Source organism: Hemiscyllium ocellatum, chromosome 20 (genome assembly GCF_020745735.1).
Source record: "Hemiscyllium ocellatum isolate sHemOce1 chromosome 20, sHemOce1.pat.X.cur, whole genome shotgun sequence".
NCBI lineage: Eukaryota > Metazoa > Chordata > Chondrichthyes > Orectolobiformes > Hemiscylliidae > Hemiscyllium > Hemiscyllium ocellatum.
In genome coordinates this window covers 6,202,699-6,220,766 of record NC_083420.1, presented here as the reverse complement: position 1 = coordinate 6,220,766, position 18,068 = coordinate 6,202,699, and the positions used below count along the sequence as shown (strand labels likewise).

The 18,068-nt window shown below is 48.7% G+C and overlaps 1 protein-coding gene across 1 annotated transcript in view; it reads right to left on the bottom strand.

Annotated features, from left to right (window-relative positions):
- Positions 1–3,033: 3,033 nt before the first annotated feature.
- shisa9a (shisa family member 9a) overlaps positions 3,034–18,068 on the bottom strand; it is a 336,049-nt gene continuing 321,014 nt past the window's right edge. The window contains exon 4 of the mRNA XM_060840114.1: positions 3,034–6,713. Within this exon, the coding sequence (XP_060696097.1) occupies positions 6,337–6,713 (377 nt within the window). The 3' untranslated portion in view covers positions 3,034–6,336. The remainder of the gene's footprint in view (positions 6,714–18,068) is intronic.

The window sequence follows — 18,068 nt, the reverse complement described above, 5'->3', positions numbered from 1 at the left end:
CTCAAACCCTCCATTTCTGGCAACATCCTGGTAAATCTTTTCTGAACCCTCTCCAATTGAGTAATATCCTTCCTTAGCAGGGCAACCAGAACTGGACACAGTCATCCAGAAGAGGCCTCACCAATGTCCAGTACAACCTCAATATGACGTCCCACCCCCTAAACTCAATGGTTTGGGTAATGAAGGCAAGCTTGCTAAACACCTTCTTAACCACCCTGTTTCCAACCTTGGTTCCACTCGTCTACTCTCACCCTTTGCTGCTTAAGACAAGACCAAATAGCAAATGGGTATTTCCCCAGAAAGACAATCCTTTGTATGAACTGGGGTAAAATAGCATTCGTTTCATTAACTCCTAAACAGTCAGAAAGTGCCAGGTGTTAACTCTGACTGAACATCAGGAGGTCTATTCCTGATGAAGGGCTTTTGCCTGAAATATCGACTCTCCTGCTCGTCGGATGCTGCCTGACCTGCTGTGCTTTTCCAGTACCACACTCTAATCTGAACATCAGGTGGTGCACAGGACAGGCAGACAAGTGCCTGTAAGACTGGTGGTCTACTGGTAAGACTTCCAGGTCTTCAGTTCCAGCTCTTGACTGGGGAATTGTACAGAGGCAGTGAACACCCAGGCACAGTCTGAATCCATTGCATGTTCCCACTGTTTTCAGAGACAGAGTTGAAGGGAACTTACCGGAAACAAAAGATTCACAGCAAAGTTTCCTGAATATATTGTGCAGAAAGCATTCAACAAAAACTCTGTTACATTGAAGAGAAAGTGTGCAGCAATGTCACACCATTAATACAAACATCAGACCTATACTGAGCAGAAAGCAGGTGTGTGGAAAAGACAATAATAATTGCTGATTAAAACGCTTGAGGACTACAGTGTGCTATGCCAAGCGATGGCTGGATTCTGCTCTTTTTGAGTATTTAATGATTGTGGATGCTATGTACAGTACACAAACAAAACTCTGAGACAGCAAACCACACTGCTCCCTTGCAGGGTGCTACAGTTCTGAGTCACACCAGCAGAGTGTATGGTTCACAGCATGGACAGCAGACAGTGTCTTCCCCAACCCTCTCTGCTCTCTGTCATTTGCCATTCCTTCAAGCCTCAGGGTATGAAACACACAGATAGGGGGCTTTGGCAGCACCGGTCTGGAGTCAACCATCCAGGAGCTAGTCAGCTGAAGGAACCAAGATCCAAATTTCCTCAAGGACAAATCATGGGCACGTCAATTGGAATGGACAGCCACTTCCTTCCACACAAAACAAAACGAAATGGCAAATTGCGTCTCCCCTGGCACTATTTAGAATGAGCCCTTTGCAAGTAGCTTCGGAGAAAGGTAGCCAGGATGTGGAGGGGCTGGTGTTGGACTGGGGTGGACAACGTTAAAAATCACACAACACCAGGTTATTGCCCAACAGGTTTATTTGGAAGCACACTAGCTTTCGGAGCAACGCTCCTTCATCAAGTGGCTGTGCAGCAACACTCCAAAAGCTTGTGCTTCCAAATAAACCTGTCGGACTATAACCTGGTGCTGTGTGATTTTTAACTTTGGAGAAAGATGATTGAGGACTATGCAGCAGACTGCACAGTACGACCCCCCAGCTGGGAGCGTTGCTACTGACTAATCCACAAACACAATCTCATCCATGCTGCAGTCAATCCCTACATTCTGACATTGGTGGGGGGGGGGGGGGGCTGGGTGAGCATGAGGGAGAGAGACGGGGCACTGACCACGGTTAACACGTTTAGATCAACCTTCAACTGCTTCTGTTCAGTTCAGAAACACCCAGTTAAGAGACGTATGAAACTGTGGGAAGTGATGGTCAACTCGCTCTGGGTCTAAGCGTTTGTAAGCCACAATGTACCCTCCACCCCGCTCCCCCCCCCACCCCAACAATGAATTCTCCAGGAAAGACAAACATAGTGTGGACAATGACAGTAAAATGCTGTCAGAAAGGCCTGTCCAGAGGCAGAACGAGCGTAAAAGGAAACAAACGCACACACGATGGAAGATTGGGAGGGCGTTGGGAGTGTGGTAAGGAGAGAGGGCGAGTTTTGTCCCAATCAGTGTTCATGCCATAAGTCTCAGGCCCCATTAAAGCATGTCGATCTGCCCTCTAAAGGTGATCTGATTCGTGCAATTCAGAAGCTGCACTTCACTCATAGAATGTTCCAGAAGCAGGGGTGTTGTGTTATAGAGTCATGCAACACAGAAACAGACCTTTCGTCCCAACTTGTCCGTGCTGAACATAACCCCAAATTAAACTAATCCCACCTGCCTGCTCCTGGCCCATATCCCTCCAAACCCTTTCCTATTCAGTTATCCATCCAAATGCCTTTTAAACGTTGTAACTGCACTCAGATCCAACACTTCCTCAGGAATGTCATTCCACATGTGAACCACCTTCTGTGTAAAATGTATTCCAGGGAGAAGGAGGTTTTCTGATGAGGAGTAATGGAGTGGAACGGGTCCCAGTGTTTGGAAGGATAATGGATCTCATTGTTAAATCTGAGATTCTGAGAGGGCTCGCCCTGACTGGAGAGGCCAGAGGGAGAACCATCTTTACGCAAAGGGTTTTCCCATTCGGGACAAATCTGAGAAGACACTGCTTCCTGGGAGGTTGGGGAATGGTTGTGGATGCCCAGTCACTGCAGACACTCAAGTCATCTGGAATCAGGAAACATGGGGGTCAGGTGGAAGGGTGATCTTTACTGAATGTTGGAGCAGGAGCGCACAGTCACTTCCTGCTTCAATCATGGTAAAGGTACAGCACAGGATCAAACCTGCTCCACTCTTCAGGTACACAGGTGATACCTTGGGTTTAGAGTAAGGATGGTTTTATGAGGTGGCACCAGCAGCTGTTACAAAGGTCATGGGTCATGGTCAGGCTCACCATCTCCCACTGCCCACCCCCTGGGTGTGTGAGGTGGTGAAGTGCCCATTCTCCAATGCTGCTTGTCCCAGTGGACATTGGGCCCATCACCCACACCCCTTCGTCCCCCCCCCCCCAGCCCACTCTGCCTGTCCCGTAGATTCCTGAATAGCAAGCTGACCAGGTGGTAAATGGAGGCCAAACCTAAGAGTGGTCCAGAGAGACAAAGAAGAGCAGGAGTAGGCCACTCGGCCCCTCCACACTGCTCTGGAATTCAGTGTGATCATGGCTGATCATCCAACTCTGCTCCCACTTCACTCTTTGATCCCTTGAGCCCGAAGAACTGTATCTAACTCCTTCTTAAACATTCAATGCTTTGGCCTCAACTGTTTTCTGTGGTAATGAATTCCAGAGGCTCCCCAATCTCTGGGTGAAGACATTTCTGCTCATCTCAGTCCTAATTGGCCCAGCCCATGTCCTCAGATTGTTCCCCTTGGTTCTGGGAGAACATTCTTCCTGCGTGTACCCTGTCCAGTCTAACGGGGCACGGAGGAAGGGAGTTGGTGAACCAGGCTGCAGTGATATAAACCCCTCGTTAGGCCGCGTTCGGAGTACTGTGTGCAGTTTTAGTCACCACACGCCCGGAAGGATGTGGAAGCTTTGGGGAGAGAGAGTACAGAGAAAGTTCACCACAATGTTGCCTGGTCTCGAGGGCACTGGCTATGAGGAACATTTAAAAAGACTAGGATTGCTTTCAGTGGAAAGACAGTGGTTGACAGGTGACCTGATAGAGGTCTACAACATTATGAGAGGCATAGATAGGGTGGATAGTCACAGGCTTCTCCCCAGGGCTGAAGTTTCAATTATGAGGGGACACAGGTTCAAGGTAAGAGGGGGCAGGTTTAAGGGAGATGTGAAAGGGAAATTTTTCACATAGAGAGCCTGGGACGCACTGCCTGTAGTGGTGGTGGAAACAGGCACCTTGGTGACCCTTAAGAGGCATCTGGATGGTTACATGATTAAGGAGGGGATGGAGGGATACGGACTTAATATGGGCAGAAGGTATGTTTTTTGGTTTAATTAGGGAATGATGGTAGGCACAGGCTTGGTGGGTCAAAGGGCTGTCCTTTTCTTTTGTTCTTTAGCTTCTCTGAGATTGCCCTCATTGTTAGAAATGACTGGATGGTTTGAGCTACCCCCTGTTAGCTGCACTGGGTGGTCACACGTCATATCTGTGCTGAAACTCTCTGTGAATTGAGTGCACTGGGGGAGTTGATCAGGAGAGAGAGAGAGACACACAGAGAGAGGGAACGCGTGAATAATTGCCCTCTCCAGCACAGACCTGGCAAGCTCCTGAAATCCTCAAAGTAAAACAAACTGACGAGGTTAGGCAAGTGTTCCCCGAGAGATTAGATAAAATCAGCAGTGAATCTAGATGGAGTGGATAGGGAGGAGCTTCTGAATGAACGAGAACGAGAGGGGCATAGATTTAAAATGACGTGCAAGGGTGACATGAGAAAACAGACAGATTTTCACCCAGCGAGGGGTTAGGGTGTGGGAGACACCGCTGGGGAACATGGGAGAGGGAGATTCAGTGAAGAGGGGTGTTGGATGTTTGGTTGGATGGAAATAGGGTGGAAGGAGAAGGCAGGAATAGGCTTTAAGAGATAGAATTAACAAAAGTCACACAACACCAGGTTTATTTGGAAGGACTTGCTTTCTGAGCGCTGCTCCAGGTGACAATCACCTGATGAAGGAGCAGCATTCAGAAAGCTAGTGCTTCCAAATAAACCTATTGGACTATAACCTGGCGACTTTTCACATTGTCCCACCCCAGTCCAACACCAGCTCCTCCACATCATGGCGAGGGAATAGAACCAGGCGTGATGTGCTGAACGGCTTCCTGTTCTGTAACAACACTGCGCTTCTGAGAAATTAGAGCCTGCATTAAAAAAAAATCACTTATTTGCTTTCCTTATTTACTTCTGGTTTGGCTTCAGGTTCATAAAACCCCAATCTCACATTTCCCATCAGGCCGAGAAGCTGCAAGGTCCCGAATCTTTCATCTGAAGCAGCAGGAACACAGAGAGGTGTTAAAAACGGGGGAGGAAGGGACCTTAGAGTCATGGAACGTGCTAACAATGTTTCCTATAAACAGCAGAATATTGAGAAATGAATTAAAATGATTTCTTAAATCCTTTGAGCTGACAAATCAATCCCTTGGACCCATCAATGAATCTAACTGGTTCTGTGGGTCGCAAAGACTAAACTATCCACTTTACACAGAAAGGAATTGAAAGTTTCACGCTAAGGTCCCGAGCTTAACTCATCAGTTTCTGAACTGGACATTATACAGCCAACAGCCGCATTCACTGTGTCAAAAAGATGGCGTTATCCAGCGAGCAGCTGGGTGCAGGAAAACCCACTCCAGCTGACCTACAATACAAAGTGAAAACAGACCCGTACTCAGCGCTGACGTCTGTCATGAGCTGCTTGTTGTAAGATGAGAGAAAGCAGAGTTTTGCTCCCTCTGCACTCGGGACAGAAGCTGATGGTGTGAGCCAAGCAAGGTTTTGGACTCCCTTCTGAAGTGTAATAAAACGTGGTGGGAGTTTATTCCCTTTCCTCCCCCTTTTCATTCCCCACCGTAGCCCCTCAGCATGGTTTGTGTGTGAGAGAGAGAGAGAGAGAGAGGCCATCATGTTGATTCACCAACAGAGAAATCCCACCAATGTCTGCTGCCTGGATATTGGGATGGGAGTGGCGGTGGGGACCTCTGATTTGTCTTGTTGGCATCAATTTGACCCCTTTTTCTGCAGAAGAACACAGGGAGCAACATCAGCAGAGATTCAGAAGGGAGATGGAGAGGATGTGCGGCTAGCTGTATGAAGCATCATTCTCCACTACGAAGGCACAACCTATATTACCCAGCCTTCCCAGAGAGCCTAAGACCAGCACAGGGTCTCGAAGGTGACCAGGAGGATTGCCAGTTAAGACGGGGGAGGGGGCTTTGTTTTATCCACTCCCTAACTTTTCCCAAATTTGTTGAGGAGGTTACAAAACAACAATAAGACATGCTCCCCATTCTCTTAAACATTCCCAAAAGCGATTCCTTGTCTCAAAAACTATCAAGAACCAAAAACCCAGAGTGAATTCATTCAAAGTCGGTCATTTCTGTTTTAAAGAAAATCACTTTTTTTTTGTAATTTTTTTTTAAATGTGTGGGTTTTGTTTTGATACACGAACACAAAGTCCATCGTTATTGAACCCTTTGATGTGTATTGCTCATTTTGCAGACTTCGGATCCACTCCGGATCGGACTTCAGCCCAACCTATTCGGATTAAACAACAGCATGAGTTCATCCCAAAAATAGTTCAGTTCTCAGTCAGGTAGCTCTTGGGAACAGCAGCCTCCTCTTCCTTTTCTGTTGTGGGAAACAGAAAGGATGCTCACCATCACACCGTCACTTCGGTTTTGCTGTTGGTTACAAAGTATGGCTGTGGTGCTGCTGTGTAATGCTGTGGCTGAGGGCTGGCTTTCTCTACCAGAGGACCCACTGTGCAGGGTCTCTTGTTGGCGTAGGTTTGCCTGCGGATAGCCGTATCGCTCGGGTCCCACGTCTTGTACTCAGCGTCGAAGACCAGCGGGTGCGTGTGCATCTTGGTCATTTTGTTCCTCTGTCCAGTCAGCTTGGGGTTGTAGGTGTTGGCACGGGGCATGGGGTCCTCGTGATCCATTGGCATTGCCACGGGATGCAAGGGCAGGCTCCCCTTCGAGGCCAGCTCTGCAAAATGTTGGCGCTTCGCAAAGAAGTCATCGCTCGCCTTTTCAGCTGGAAGAGGAGAGATAAGAATTAGTCGCGGTGTCCCCAGCAACTCCGGTACCGTTCTGTCAGAGTCACACAGCACAGAAACTCAGGCCCCTTCCGCCCATCATGTCGATACCGGCCAACAAATACCCAACCCCACCGATCTCCTTCTCCTGCACATGCTCCATAGCTGACTATGCCCTGGCCTTTTATCCAGGGGGTGAAGGGGATGAAGGGGGAGAAGGAGATGGAGGGGATGGAGGGGATGAAGGGGGTGAAGAGGGTGGAAGGGGTGAAGGGGGTGGAGGGAGTGAAGGGGGTGGAGGGGCTGGAGGTGATGGTGGGGGTGAAGGGGGTGGAGGGAGTGAAGGGGTGGAGGGGATGAAGGGGGTGGAGGGGGTGGAGGGGATGAAGGGGGTGAAGTGGGTGGAGGGGGTGGAGGGAATGAAGGGGGTGGAGGGATGGAGGGGGTGGAGGGGGTGGATGGGTGAAGGGGGTGGAGGGGTGAAGGGGGTGAAGGGGGTGAACGGGTGAAGGGGGTGGAGGGGTGAAGGGGGTGAAGGAGTGGAGGGGGTGGGGGGAGTGAAGGGGGTGGAGGGGTTGGAGGGTGCGGAGGGAGTGAAGGGGGTGGAGGAAGTGGAGGGGGTGGAGGGAGTGGAGGGGGTGGAGGGAGTGAAGGGGGTGGAGGGGTTGGAGGGTGTGGAGGGAGTGAAGGGGGTGGAGGGGTTGGAGGGTGTGGAGGGAGTGAAGGGGGTGGAGGGAGTGAAGGAGGTGGAGGGATTGGAGGGTGCAGAGGGTGTGAAGGGTGAAGGGGTGGAGGGGTGGAGGGGATAGAGTGAGTGAAGGGGGTGGAGGGGTTGGAGGGTGTGGAGGGAGTGAAGGGGGTGAAGGGGGTGAAGGGGTGGAGGGAGTGGAGGGGTGGAGGGGATGAAGGGGGTGAAGGGGGTGGAGGGGCTGAAGGGGGTGAAGGGGTGGAGGGGGACGAGTGGGTGAAGGTGGTGGAGGGGGTCGAGGTGATGAAGGGGGTGGAGGGGGTGAAGGGGGTGGAGGGAGTGAAGGGGATAAAGGGGTGAAGGGGGTGAAGGGGGTGAAGGGGTGGAGGGGGTGGAGGGGATAAAGGGGTGAAGGGGGTGAAGGGGTGGAGGGGGTGGAGGTGATGAGTCATTCCTGATGAAGTGATAATGCCCAAAACGTCGATTCTCCTGCTCCCCGGGTGCTGCCTGACCTGCTGCGCTTTTTCAGCACCATACTCTCGCCTCTGATCCCCAGCATCTGCAGTCCTCACTTTCTCCAGGGATACCCGGGGTTCAGGGTTTAAACATCTGAACACACGATCACCAGTGGAGCGGAAATTATCATCAGCAATGAGCGAGTGCAGAGTGTCAGAGAGCTATGGGGTTCAGAGGAGATCCCAGAGATCGGGGGGTGGGGGCAAGGCCTTGGAGAACTTGATAAAGAAGGACAAGAATTTTATAACCAGAGGAACAAGTCCAGGTGACGGGTTAGTGGGAGATGGTGCCAGGTCAAACACAGGAAGGTGAGGTTTGGTTCCAGAGGGCTGTAAACCAGTCAGGAGTGCCTGACAGTAGTCAATGCAAATAGGGAACACTGTCAGAGTATCAGGAAAGCCAACGTGACAGTGAGGGCTGCATGGAACCCAGAGTCAACAAGAAGAGAAGTTGGAAACGCACAGCAACTCAGAGCTGCTGTGCTTTTCCAGGGTCATGTCTATTGGCCAGGGGTTTGCATGTTCATTTCCCTCGAAGGCATTTTGTACCAGCCCGATCTAGTTTCAGAATGATTCACCTTTACTGTGTACTGCAACTGTGTATAGGATTGGTCCCCTTCCTTGAGAAAGGATGTACTGACACGGCAGGGGGTGCAGAGGAGGGTCACGGGGTTGATCCTGGAGTTGAGGGGGTTGGATTATGAGGAGAGACTGAGGAGACTGGGATTATATTCAACAGAATTCAGAAGAATGAGGGGGGTGATCTTACAGAAACACACAAAATTCTGAAAGGAGTAGACATTTCCACTGGCAGTGAAACTAGGGGCCCAGCCTCAAAATGAGGGGGAGCAGGTTTCAGACTGAGATAGGAAGGAATTTCTTCAACCAGAGGGATGTGAATCTGTGGAATTCCCTGCCCAGTGAAGCAGTTGAGGCTGCCTCATTGAATGTGTTTAGGACAATGATAGATAGATGTTGAACAAAAAAGAGGGTGAAGGGTGAAGAGGTAAAGGGGGTGAAAGACAGATAGATTTTGAACAATAAAGGAATCAAGGGTTAGAGTGAGAGGATGGGTAAGTGGGGCTGAATCCATGAAAAGATCAGCCATGATCTTATTGAACAGCAGAGCAGGCTCGATGGGTCAGACGGCCCACTCCTGCTCCATGTTCTTTTGCTCTTTATGCTGCCCTGGGTATGATCATGTTGTTTGTGCTGTCCATGTAGCAGCTCAGCCCTGGAGGAGCAGTGCCTCATTTTTTACTGTATCAGTTGTATACAAATAAAAAGCTCCTCTCGAGTCTTGACATTCTCATACCCAAATGAATTGTATTATCCCACTTTCCAATGGGAAACCTGTACACGTAGAAATCTGGGAAATCTTTCATTATACACCCTGCAATGGTGAGGCCCCTTTTGTTTCTGCTGTACTGACACCTTGCCCAGGGACAGTACTTCCACTTTGGTCACAGTCAACACACACCACACCCGAAACCCGGCTCCTTTTGCAAAATTGTTCATTTCTGCTAAAGTTCTCAGTTCAACGTGTTTGCAAATCCCTGAGGAGATCACCAGGCAGTGTCATGGAATGTGAAATCCTCCATGAGAAAGCAAGAAATCAGAGCACAGATAGACCAGTCTCTCACTCCTGTCCCAGTCAGATCATGGCTGATCTCTGTAAGATGGTATCTTAGTGCAGTTTTATTGCCATAACTAAGAATATTTTTTAACCAAAAATAAACAATTTTAATCAAAATAATTAGACCTTCACCTGTGAGCCATTCTAATTCTAAATTAATGAACAATAACGTTACAGAGCTAAACAAGAATCTTTCCAAGCTAAACAGAAGTGCAGATTGAAAGAGTACAGCTTTTACTTTCATTTGTTTGTTCACAACCATAGGAAAAGAGTGGTAGAGATGTAAAATAAGTGTTAATGTTAGCAGTGAGAAGGAGAAAATGGGGGTCCACTCTGCTGACAGCAAAGCCGGGAGAGGGTGGGCAATATAAGGAAAATAAGGAGGACACAGGGCGTCCTCTGAAGTTTTGGGAAATGAGATGGTGTTCCTCAAGCTTTCTCTTAGCTCCATTGGAACTCTGCAGCAGGACAGAGATGGTCACACTGGAGCAAGATGGTTTATCGAAGCAGGTACATGGGAGGTCAGGGTCATTGCTATAGTCAGAATGTAGGTCACCCACAAGACAGTCACCCAGTCTGTTGCTTGTTAGAGGAAGTTAACATCAGAGCTGAAAATGTGTTGCTGGAAAAGCGCAGCAGGTCAGGCAGCATCCAAGCATTCCTGAAGAAGGGCTTATGCCCGAAACATCGATTCTCCTGCTCCTTGGATGCTGCCTGACCTGCTGCGCTTTTCCAGCAACACATTTTCAGCTCTGATCTCCAGCATCTGCAGACCTCACTTTCTCCTCGAAGTTAACATCATACAACACCGGGTTATAGTCCAGCACTAGCTTTCAGAGCACTGCTCCTTCATCAGGGGGCTGTGGAGCAGGTTCATAAGACAGAATTTATAGCAAAAGATCACAGTGTCATGCAACTGATATGATATAATGAACAAACCTAGACTTAACAGCAATCTTGTGCTATACGTGTGTGATTGTGGAGGCAATCCCTGGTTGAGGGACAAGGAGATCAGGCACCCCATCATCATCCGAACAGATGTAACCGAGATGGAGAGACTGGGAGAATGGAGTGGAATCCTAGCAGGAACAGGGAGTGAGGAAGTTCAAAACCAAAACAGAAATTACTGGAGAAACTCAGCAGGTCCGGCAGCATCCGTGGAGAGAAATAGTTCAGAACTGGACTCAAAATTATAACTCTGTTTCTCTCCCCACAGATGCTGCCAACACCATTAAAATTCACAGAATCCCTACTGTGTAGAAACAGGCCATTTAGGACAGTTTCCTTCCACAGTCCGAAGATATGTGGGTTAGGGTGAATTGGCCATGCTAAATTGTCCGCAGTGTTCAGGGATGTGTAGGTTAGGGTGAATTGGCCATGCTAAATTGTCCGCAGTGTTCAGGGATGTGTAGGTTAGGGTGAATTGGCCATGCTAAATTGTCCGCAGTGTTCAGGGATGTGTAGGTTAGGGTGAATTGGCCATGCTAAATTGTCCGCAGTGTTCAGGGATGTGTAGGTTAGGGTGAATTGGCCATGCTAAATTGTCCATAGTGTTCAGGGATGTGAAGGTTAGGGTGAATTGGCCATGCTAAATTGTCCGCAGTGTTCAGGGATGTGTAGGTTAGGGTGAATTGGCCATGCTAAATTGTCCATAGTGTTCAGGGATGTGAAGGTTAGGGTGAATTGGCCATGCTAAATTGTCCGCAGTGTTCAGGGATGTGTAGGTTAGGATGAATTGGCCATGCTAAATTGTCCATAGTGTTCAGGGATGTGTAGGTTAGGATGAATTGGCCATGCTAAATTGTCCATAGTGTTCAGGGATGTGTAGGTTAGGGTGAATTGGCCATGCTAAATTGTCCATAGTGTTCAGGGATGTGTAGGTTAGGGTGAATTGGCCATGCTAAATTGTCCATAGTGTTCAGGGATGTGTAGGTTAGGGTGAATTGGCCATGCTAAATTGTCCATAGTGTTCAGGGATGTGTAGGTTAGGATGAATTGGCCATGCTAAATTGTCCGCAGTGTTCAGGGATGTGTAGGTTAGGATGAATTGGCCATGCTAAATTGTCCATAGTGTTCAGGGATGTGTAGGTTAGGGTGAATTGGCCATGCTAAATTGTCCATAGTGTTCAGGGATGTGTAGGTTAGGGTGAATTGGCCATGCTAAATTGTCCATAGTGTTCAGGGATGTGTAGGTTAGGATGAATTGGCCATGCTAAATTGTCCGCAGTGTTCAGGGATGTGTAGGTTAGGATGAATTGGCCATGCTAAATTGTCCGCAGTGTTCAGGGATGTGTAGGTTAGGATGAATTGGCCATGCTAAATTGCCCATAGTGTTCAGGGATGTGTTGGTTAGGATGAATTGGCCATGCTAAATTGTCCATAGTGTTCAGGGATGTGTAGGTTAGGATGAATTGGCCATGCTAAATTGTCCGCAGTGTTCAGGGATGTGTAGGTTAGGGTGAATTGGCCATGCTAAATTGTCCATAGTGTTCAGGGATGTGTAGGTTAGGATGAATTGGCCATGCTAAATTGCCCATAGTGTTCAGGGATGTGTTGGTTAGGGTGGATTGGCCATGCTAAATTGCCCATAGTGTTCAGGGATGTGTAGGTTAGGGTGGATTGGCCATGCTAAATTGTCCATAGTGTTCAGGGATGTGTAGGTTAGGGTGGATTGGCCATGCTAAATTGCCCATAGTGTTCAGGGATGTGTTGGTTAGGGTGAATTGGCCATGCTAAATTGTCCGCAGTGTTCAGGGATGTGTAGGTTAGGGGTTAACATAGCACAATGGGGAGGGGGATGGAATACTCTTCAGAGGTTAGTGTGGACTCTCTGCAGAGTAACCCACCTGGTCTCATTCACTACCCTATTCCTTTACAGTTACCCCTAGCTAATGCACCGAACTCACACACCCCTGGATACTATGGGCAACTTCCCATGACCAATCTACCCTAACCTGTACATCTCTGAGAGGAAACCCACACAGACACAGGCACAAACTCCACACAAGCAGTTGCCTGAGGGTGGAATCGAACCCAGGACCCTGGCACTATGAGGCAGCAGTGCTAACCACAGAGCCACCATGTTCATCTGTTGAGTTTCTCCAGCAGTTTCAGTTTTCCACAGCATTTTGCTTTAACTTACAAACTAGAATTTATTTTTAAGTAAATTGATGTAGTGGGTGAAATTTGAACATACAAACACGAAACATTAGCCTAGGCCTCTGGATTAGTGAACTCAGGGACACAGCCACCACCGCACCATCACCCCAGGCCTGAGGCCTGTTGATTAGTGCCTCTGGTTCCAAAGGGACCAGCTTAATATGAGGAGCCTCAAAGACTTCAATCAACACATCCTGGCACTGGGCTGGCAGACCTATGAATATCCTGCCTTCCAGGATGATGGGCTTTGGACCAGATTGCAAAACCTGATTCATACCACAGGGTGGCACAGTGGCCCAGTGGTCAGCACTGCTGCCGCACAGCGCTAGGGACCCAGGTTCGATTCCAGCCTCGGTGGACTGTGTGCGTGGTGTTTGCACATGCTCCCCATGTCTGCGTGGGTCTCCTCCCGCAGTCCAAGGATGTGCAGGTCAGGGTGAATAGGCCATGGGCACTGCAGGGGTAGAGTAGGTCTGGGGTGGGATCTCCTTCAGAGGGTTAGGGTGGACTCGATGAGCTGAATGGCCTGCACCCATATCGTAATGATTCTATAATACTGCTCGATGTGATGAGCATTCGCAATTCCATGATCCTTTGTGCAGGAAAAGACCCAATGTAAACTCCGTTGTCATGGCCTTCAGGCTGTTTACGGGGGGAGAGAGGTGGGGAAATTAAAACAAAACCTGAAAATGCTGGAAATATTCAGCAGGTCGACCACAGCTTATTCATGTTCATCATCAACTGATCTTCTCTCTGACAGGATAGAAACATAGAAAATAGGAGGAGGGGTAGAACATTCAGCCTTCCAACTGGCTGCACCGTTCAATATGATCATGGCCACTCATCCATCTCAGTACCTTGCTACTGCTTCTCCCCCGATATCCTTTGATCCCTTTAATCCTAAGAACGTTCTTAAAGATATTCGATGTTTTGGCCTTGAGTACTCTCTGTGGCAGAGATTTCCACAGGCTCTGGGTGAAAACATTTCTCCTCATCCTTAAACATAACCTTAGACTGAGATCTCCCTGATTCTCAAGTCCCCGGTTATCAGGTACATCCGGCCTGTGTTTCACCTGTCTAGTCCTGTTAGAATTTTATAGTTTTTTTTTTAAAAAGAGATTCCTAGCCCCCCTTCCCCATTGTTCTAAACTCCAGTGAATATGGCCCTGACAGTATCTAAGGACACAGGGTGGGCCATCTGGGACTGAGATGAGGGGAAATGTCTTCACCCAGGGAGTGGGGAACCTGTGGAAATCTCTGCCACAGAATCTGATTATGGCCAAAACACTGATCATCTTCAGGAAGGAGTTGGATATGGTTCTTAGGGTCTAACGGAACCAAAGGGCTGAGGGTGAAAGCAGGAACAGGGAACTGAGTTGGACAATCAGCCATGGTCCTACTGAATGGTGGAACAGACCCAAAGGGCCGAATGGCCTAATCCAGCTCCTATTTTCTATGTTTACAACAATCGGGAACTCAATGAGGGAAGCCAAGGAGAACCTGACAGATGGTAAAAATCTAAATAACACTTTGAACAGACTATTCAAAACGTAAATAATGGTGTTGACAGTCCTTTGTTGATAAAGGATTTTTTGATCTTAAACATGTTAATGTTTTCAGAGATGCATCTGGCAGATTGTGTTGCTAGGCAGCTGCTTTCCATCTCCCCTTAGACACTGCGCAGTGCCTATTTCTTCAGAAAAGCAAGTTCCTTGGATTACTGCAGCTCCTTCTCAAACGAGCATGTGCTCCCAAGAAGATTGAGAGTGTACTTAACCATTCCTCTTGATCCATCCACGGAGCTCAAAATACATACACTGACAGTAATCAGAGAACTGGAGCTGTAATATAGTGGAAACATTACCATGCACTTTTAAACCAACTTCAGGCTTGGGGACATTTCATTTATTGATTGACTCTGTTTGTCTCGGTGACAGATGACTATACTCACAAATGCAACTTTATTTTACCTCTTATACCTCATGACAGCATCACAGACTCCTGGATAAACATGGGCTTGAGGCAGAACAGAACTCAGTCCCATTACTGCAGTGGTATTTCTCATTCCCAATTTACAGGTATAAGTAAAAGCAAAAGATCACAGCTCCTGGAAATGTGAAACAATGTGAAGGAAGTGCTGGGGGAATTCACTAACCCTGGGGAGAGAGGGAGAAATGTTGCAGCTCTCAGCGAGAGTTATACAGGGCTCGGCACGTTACCTGTTTTTCTCTCTCCACAGATGCGGAGTTTTCCCAGCACCCTCTGTGTTTGTTTCCAATTCAGGGCATCATATTCCCCTCCGTGGGATACAAGAATTGCCAGCGAGACTTTGATTTGTCGTCCATCCCTTGAACTGAGGCAGCCTACTCAGACTCAGTGGTTAGCACTGCTGCCTCACAGCACCAAGGACCCAGGTTCAATTCCTGCCTCAGGCGACTGACTGTGTGGAGTTTGCACGTTCTCCCCGTGTCTGTGTGGGTTTCCTCCGGGTGCTCTGGTTTCCTCCCACAGTCCAAAGATATGCAGGTCAGGTGAATTGGCCATGCTAAATTGTCCGTAGTGGTCAGGGATCCGTCAGGGGTAAATGTAGAGTGATAAGGGAGGGGAATGGGTCTGGGTGGGTGACTCTTCGGTGCGTCGGTGTGGACTTATTGGGCTGAGGGACCTGTTTCCAAACTGTAGGGATTCAATGGTTCCAGGGTGGGGGGGGGGGCGGCTAAGAGTCAACCCCATCACTGTGAGTCTGGAGTCACATAGAGGCTAGATATGGGGATGGCAGATTTCCTTCCCCAAAGGTCATCACTGAGCCAGTAATCGATAATGATATCATCATCACTATCACTGAGGCTAGATTTCCATTCCAGATTTGTTTGATTTTTCCAGCAGCCTACCATGCTTCGGATTCCAGTCCCCAGACAATTAGCCTCTGGGTTTCTGGATGACGCAGTAAGATCAGGCAGATGCATCGAATGATGTCCCTATGCCCCTGAATTTGTGAATTTGCAATATGACCTTTGGTCACATCCACATTCACCAACTGTAGGACCTGACCCTGAGGGAGACTGCATCCTTGTAAAGCCGGGAGACAGTGAGGTCTGCAGATGCTGGAGATCAGAGCCCAGAATGTGTTGCTGGAAAAGCACAGCAGGTTAGGCAGCATCCGAGGAGCAGGAGAATCAACATTTCGGGTCAGAGCCCTTCTTCAGGAATTCCTGAACACACTTTCAACTCCTTGTAAAGCCTTCCATCCATTCAAAAGAGGAGACGGCAGGTCAGACATGAACTGTTAGAACACTGCATCACCTAGAATCCCTTCAGTGCAATAAGAGGCCATTTGGCCCATCCAGTCTGCACTAACCCTCTGGTGAGCATCCTAGCCAGACCCAGCTCCCAACCCTACCCCAATAACCCTGCATTCCCTGTGGCTGATCCCCCCGGCGTGCACATCCCTAGATACTATGGACAATTTAGAATGGCCAATCCACCTAACCTGCACATCTTTGGACTGTGGGAGGGAACCCACCCAGACACAGAGAGAATGTACAAACTCCACACAGTCACCTGAGGCACAGGACTCAAACCCGGATGTCTGGCGCTGTGAGGCAGCTGTGCTAACCACTGAGCTGCTGCTTGTCTCAAAGATTTCAAGGAATAGTTGACTCCAAATCTCCTCACTGCCTTCCTCACTTACGCTGTTGTTAAGTCTTAACTATGTTGATACAATAGAAGAATTTTATGCTTTATATTATGCAGTATACATGGTGCTATTTCTTTGCTAAGTGCGAGGTTCCCCTCTAGACAGTGAAAATCAAACCTGCACTGCTATAGCTGACAGTAGTTAACGCTGGTTCTACAGTTGGTATGGCTTCATACCTCCAGAGGAAAGGTCTATCAGCTCCCCCTTTGCACCTCAGAAGAGTCGAATAAGGAAGTTACAAAGTGACAAGGATACAAGCTGATTAAAGGAATCAGAGGAATGAGTTTTCAACACCTTTCTTCCGTCTTCTGAAACTATGAGGTTTGAATCTCAATTCCTTCTCGTTCCAGACATTCATTTTGAAATCTCTGCACGTTGCTGTCACACTCACACCAACTCTGGGTACAATACAGGCTTTTCCCATGGCAGCATAATGAAGTTGGTAATGCCATGGTCAGTGATATCAGACCACAGCGATAGCCCCTAAACATGCAGTTCCCCAATGCACTCCCGCACCAAGCTGCTCCAATGCAGCTCCCCAGTGCACTCCCACATCGAGCTGCACCAATGCAGTCTCCCCGTGCACCCCCACATCAGGCTGCACCAATGCAGCTCCCCAGTACCCTCCCACATCAAGCTGCACCAATGCAGCTCCTCAATGCACTCCTGCATCGAGCTACACAAATGCAGCTCCCCAATGCACTCCCACATCAACTGCACCAATGCAGCTCCCCAGTACACTCCCACATCAAGCTGCACCAATGCAGCTCCCCAGTGCACTCCCACATCAAGCTGCACCAATGCAGTCGTCCCGTGCACTCCCGCATCAGGCTGCACCAATGCAGCTCCCCAGTGCCCTCCCACATCAAGCTGCACCAATGCAGCTCTCCAATGCCCTCCCACATCAACTGCACCAATGCAGTTCCCCAGTGCACTCCCACATCAAGCTGCACCAATGCAGCTCCCTAATGCACTCTGCATCAAGCTGCACCAATGCAGCTCCCCAATGCACTCCCACATCAACTGCACCAATGCAGTTCCCCAGTGCACTCCCGCATCAAGCTGCACCAATGCAGTTCCCCAATTCACTCCTGCAGTGAGCTGCACCAATGCAGTTCCCCAGTGCACTCCCGCATCAAGCTGCACCAATGCAGTTCCCCAATTCACTCCTGCAGTGAGCTGCACCAAATGCAGCTCAATGCACTCCCAAATTAAGCTGCACCAATGCAGCGCCCCAATGCAATCACACATCGAGCTGCACCAATGCAACTCACCCGCATCATTTTGAGTGACAGGAGGTAGTTTCAAAACAGTTTCAGATGAGGAGAAATTACTTCTCTCAAAGGGTTGTGTATCTGGAACTCATTCCCCCAGTGTGTAGTGGAGGTAGAATCAATCAACAGATTCAAGAAAGAAACAGATATGTTTCTGATGAGAAGTGGAATAAGAGGCTATGGGGAGCAGGCAGGAAAGTGGAGTTGAGACCAGGAGAAGATCAGCCATGATCATGGTAAATGGTGGAGTGGGCTTGAAGGGCTGAATTGCCTACTCTCACTCCTAATTCCAATGTGCCTGTGAAGGTGTCAACCAAGTTGGATCGAGTTCTCTTCCTGTAGGGTGCTGCTTGTCTGTGTGTTGATCAGCGTTGGTCCTTCCTCA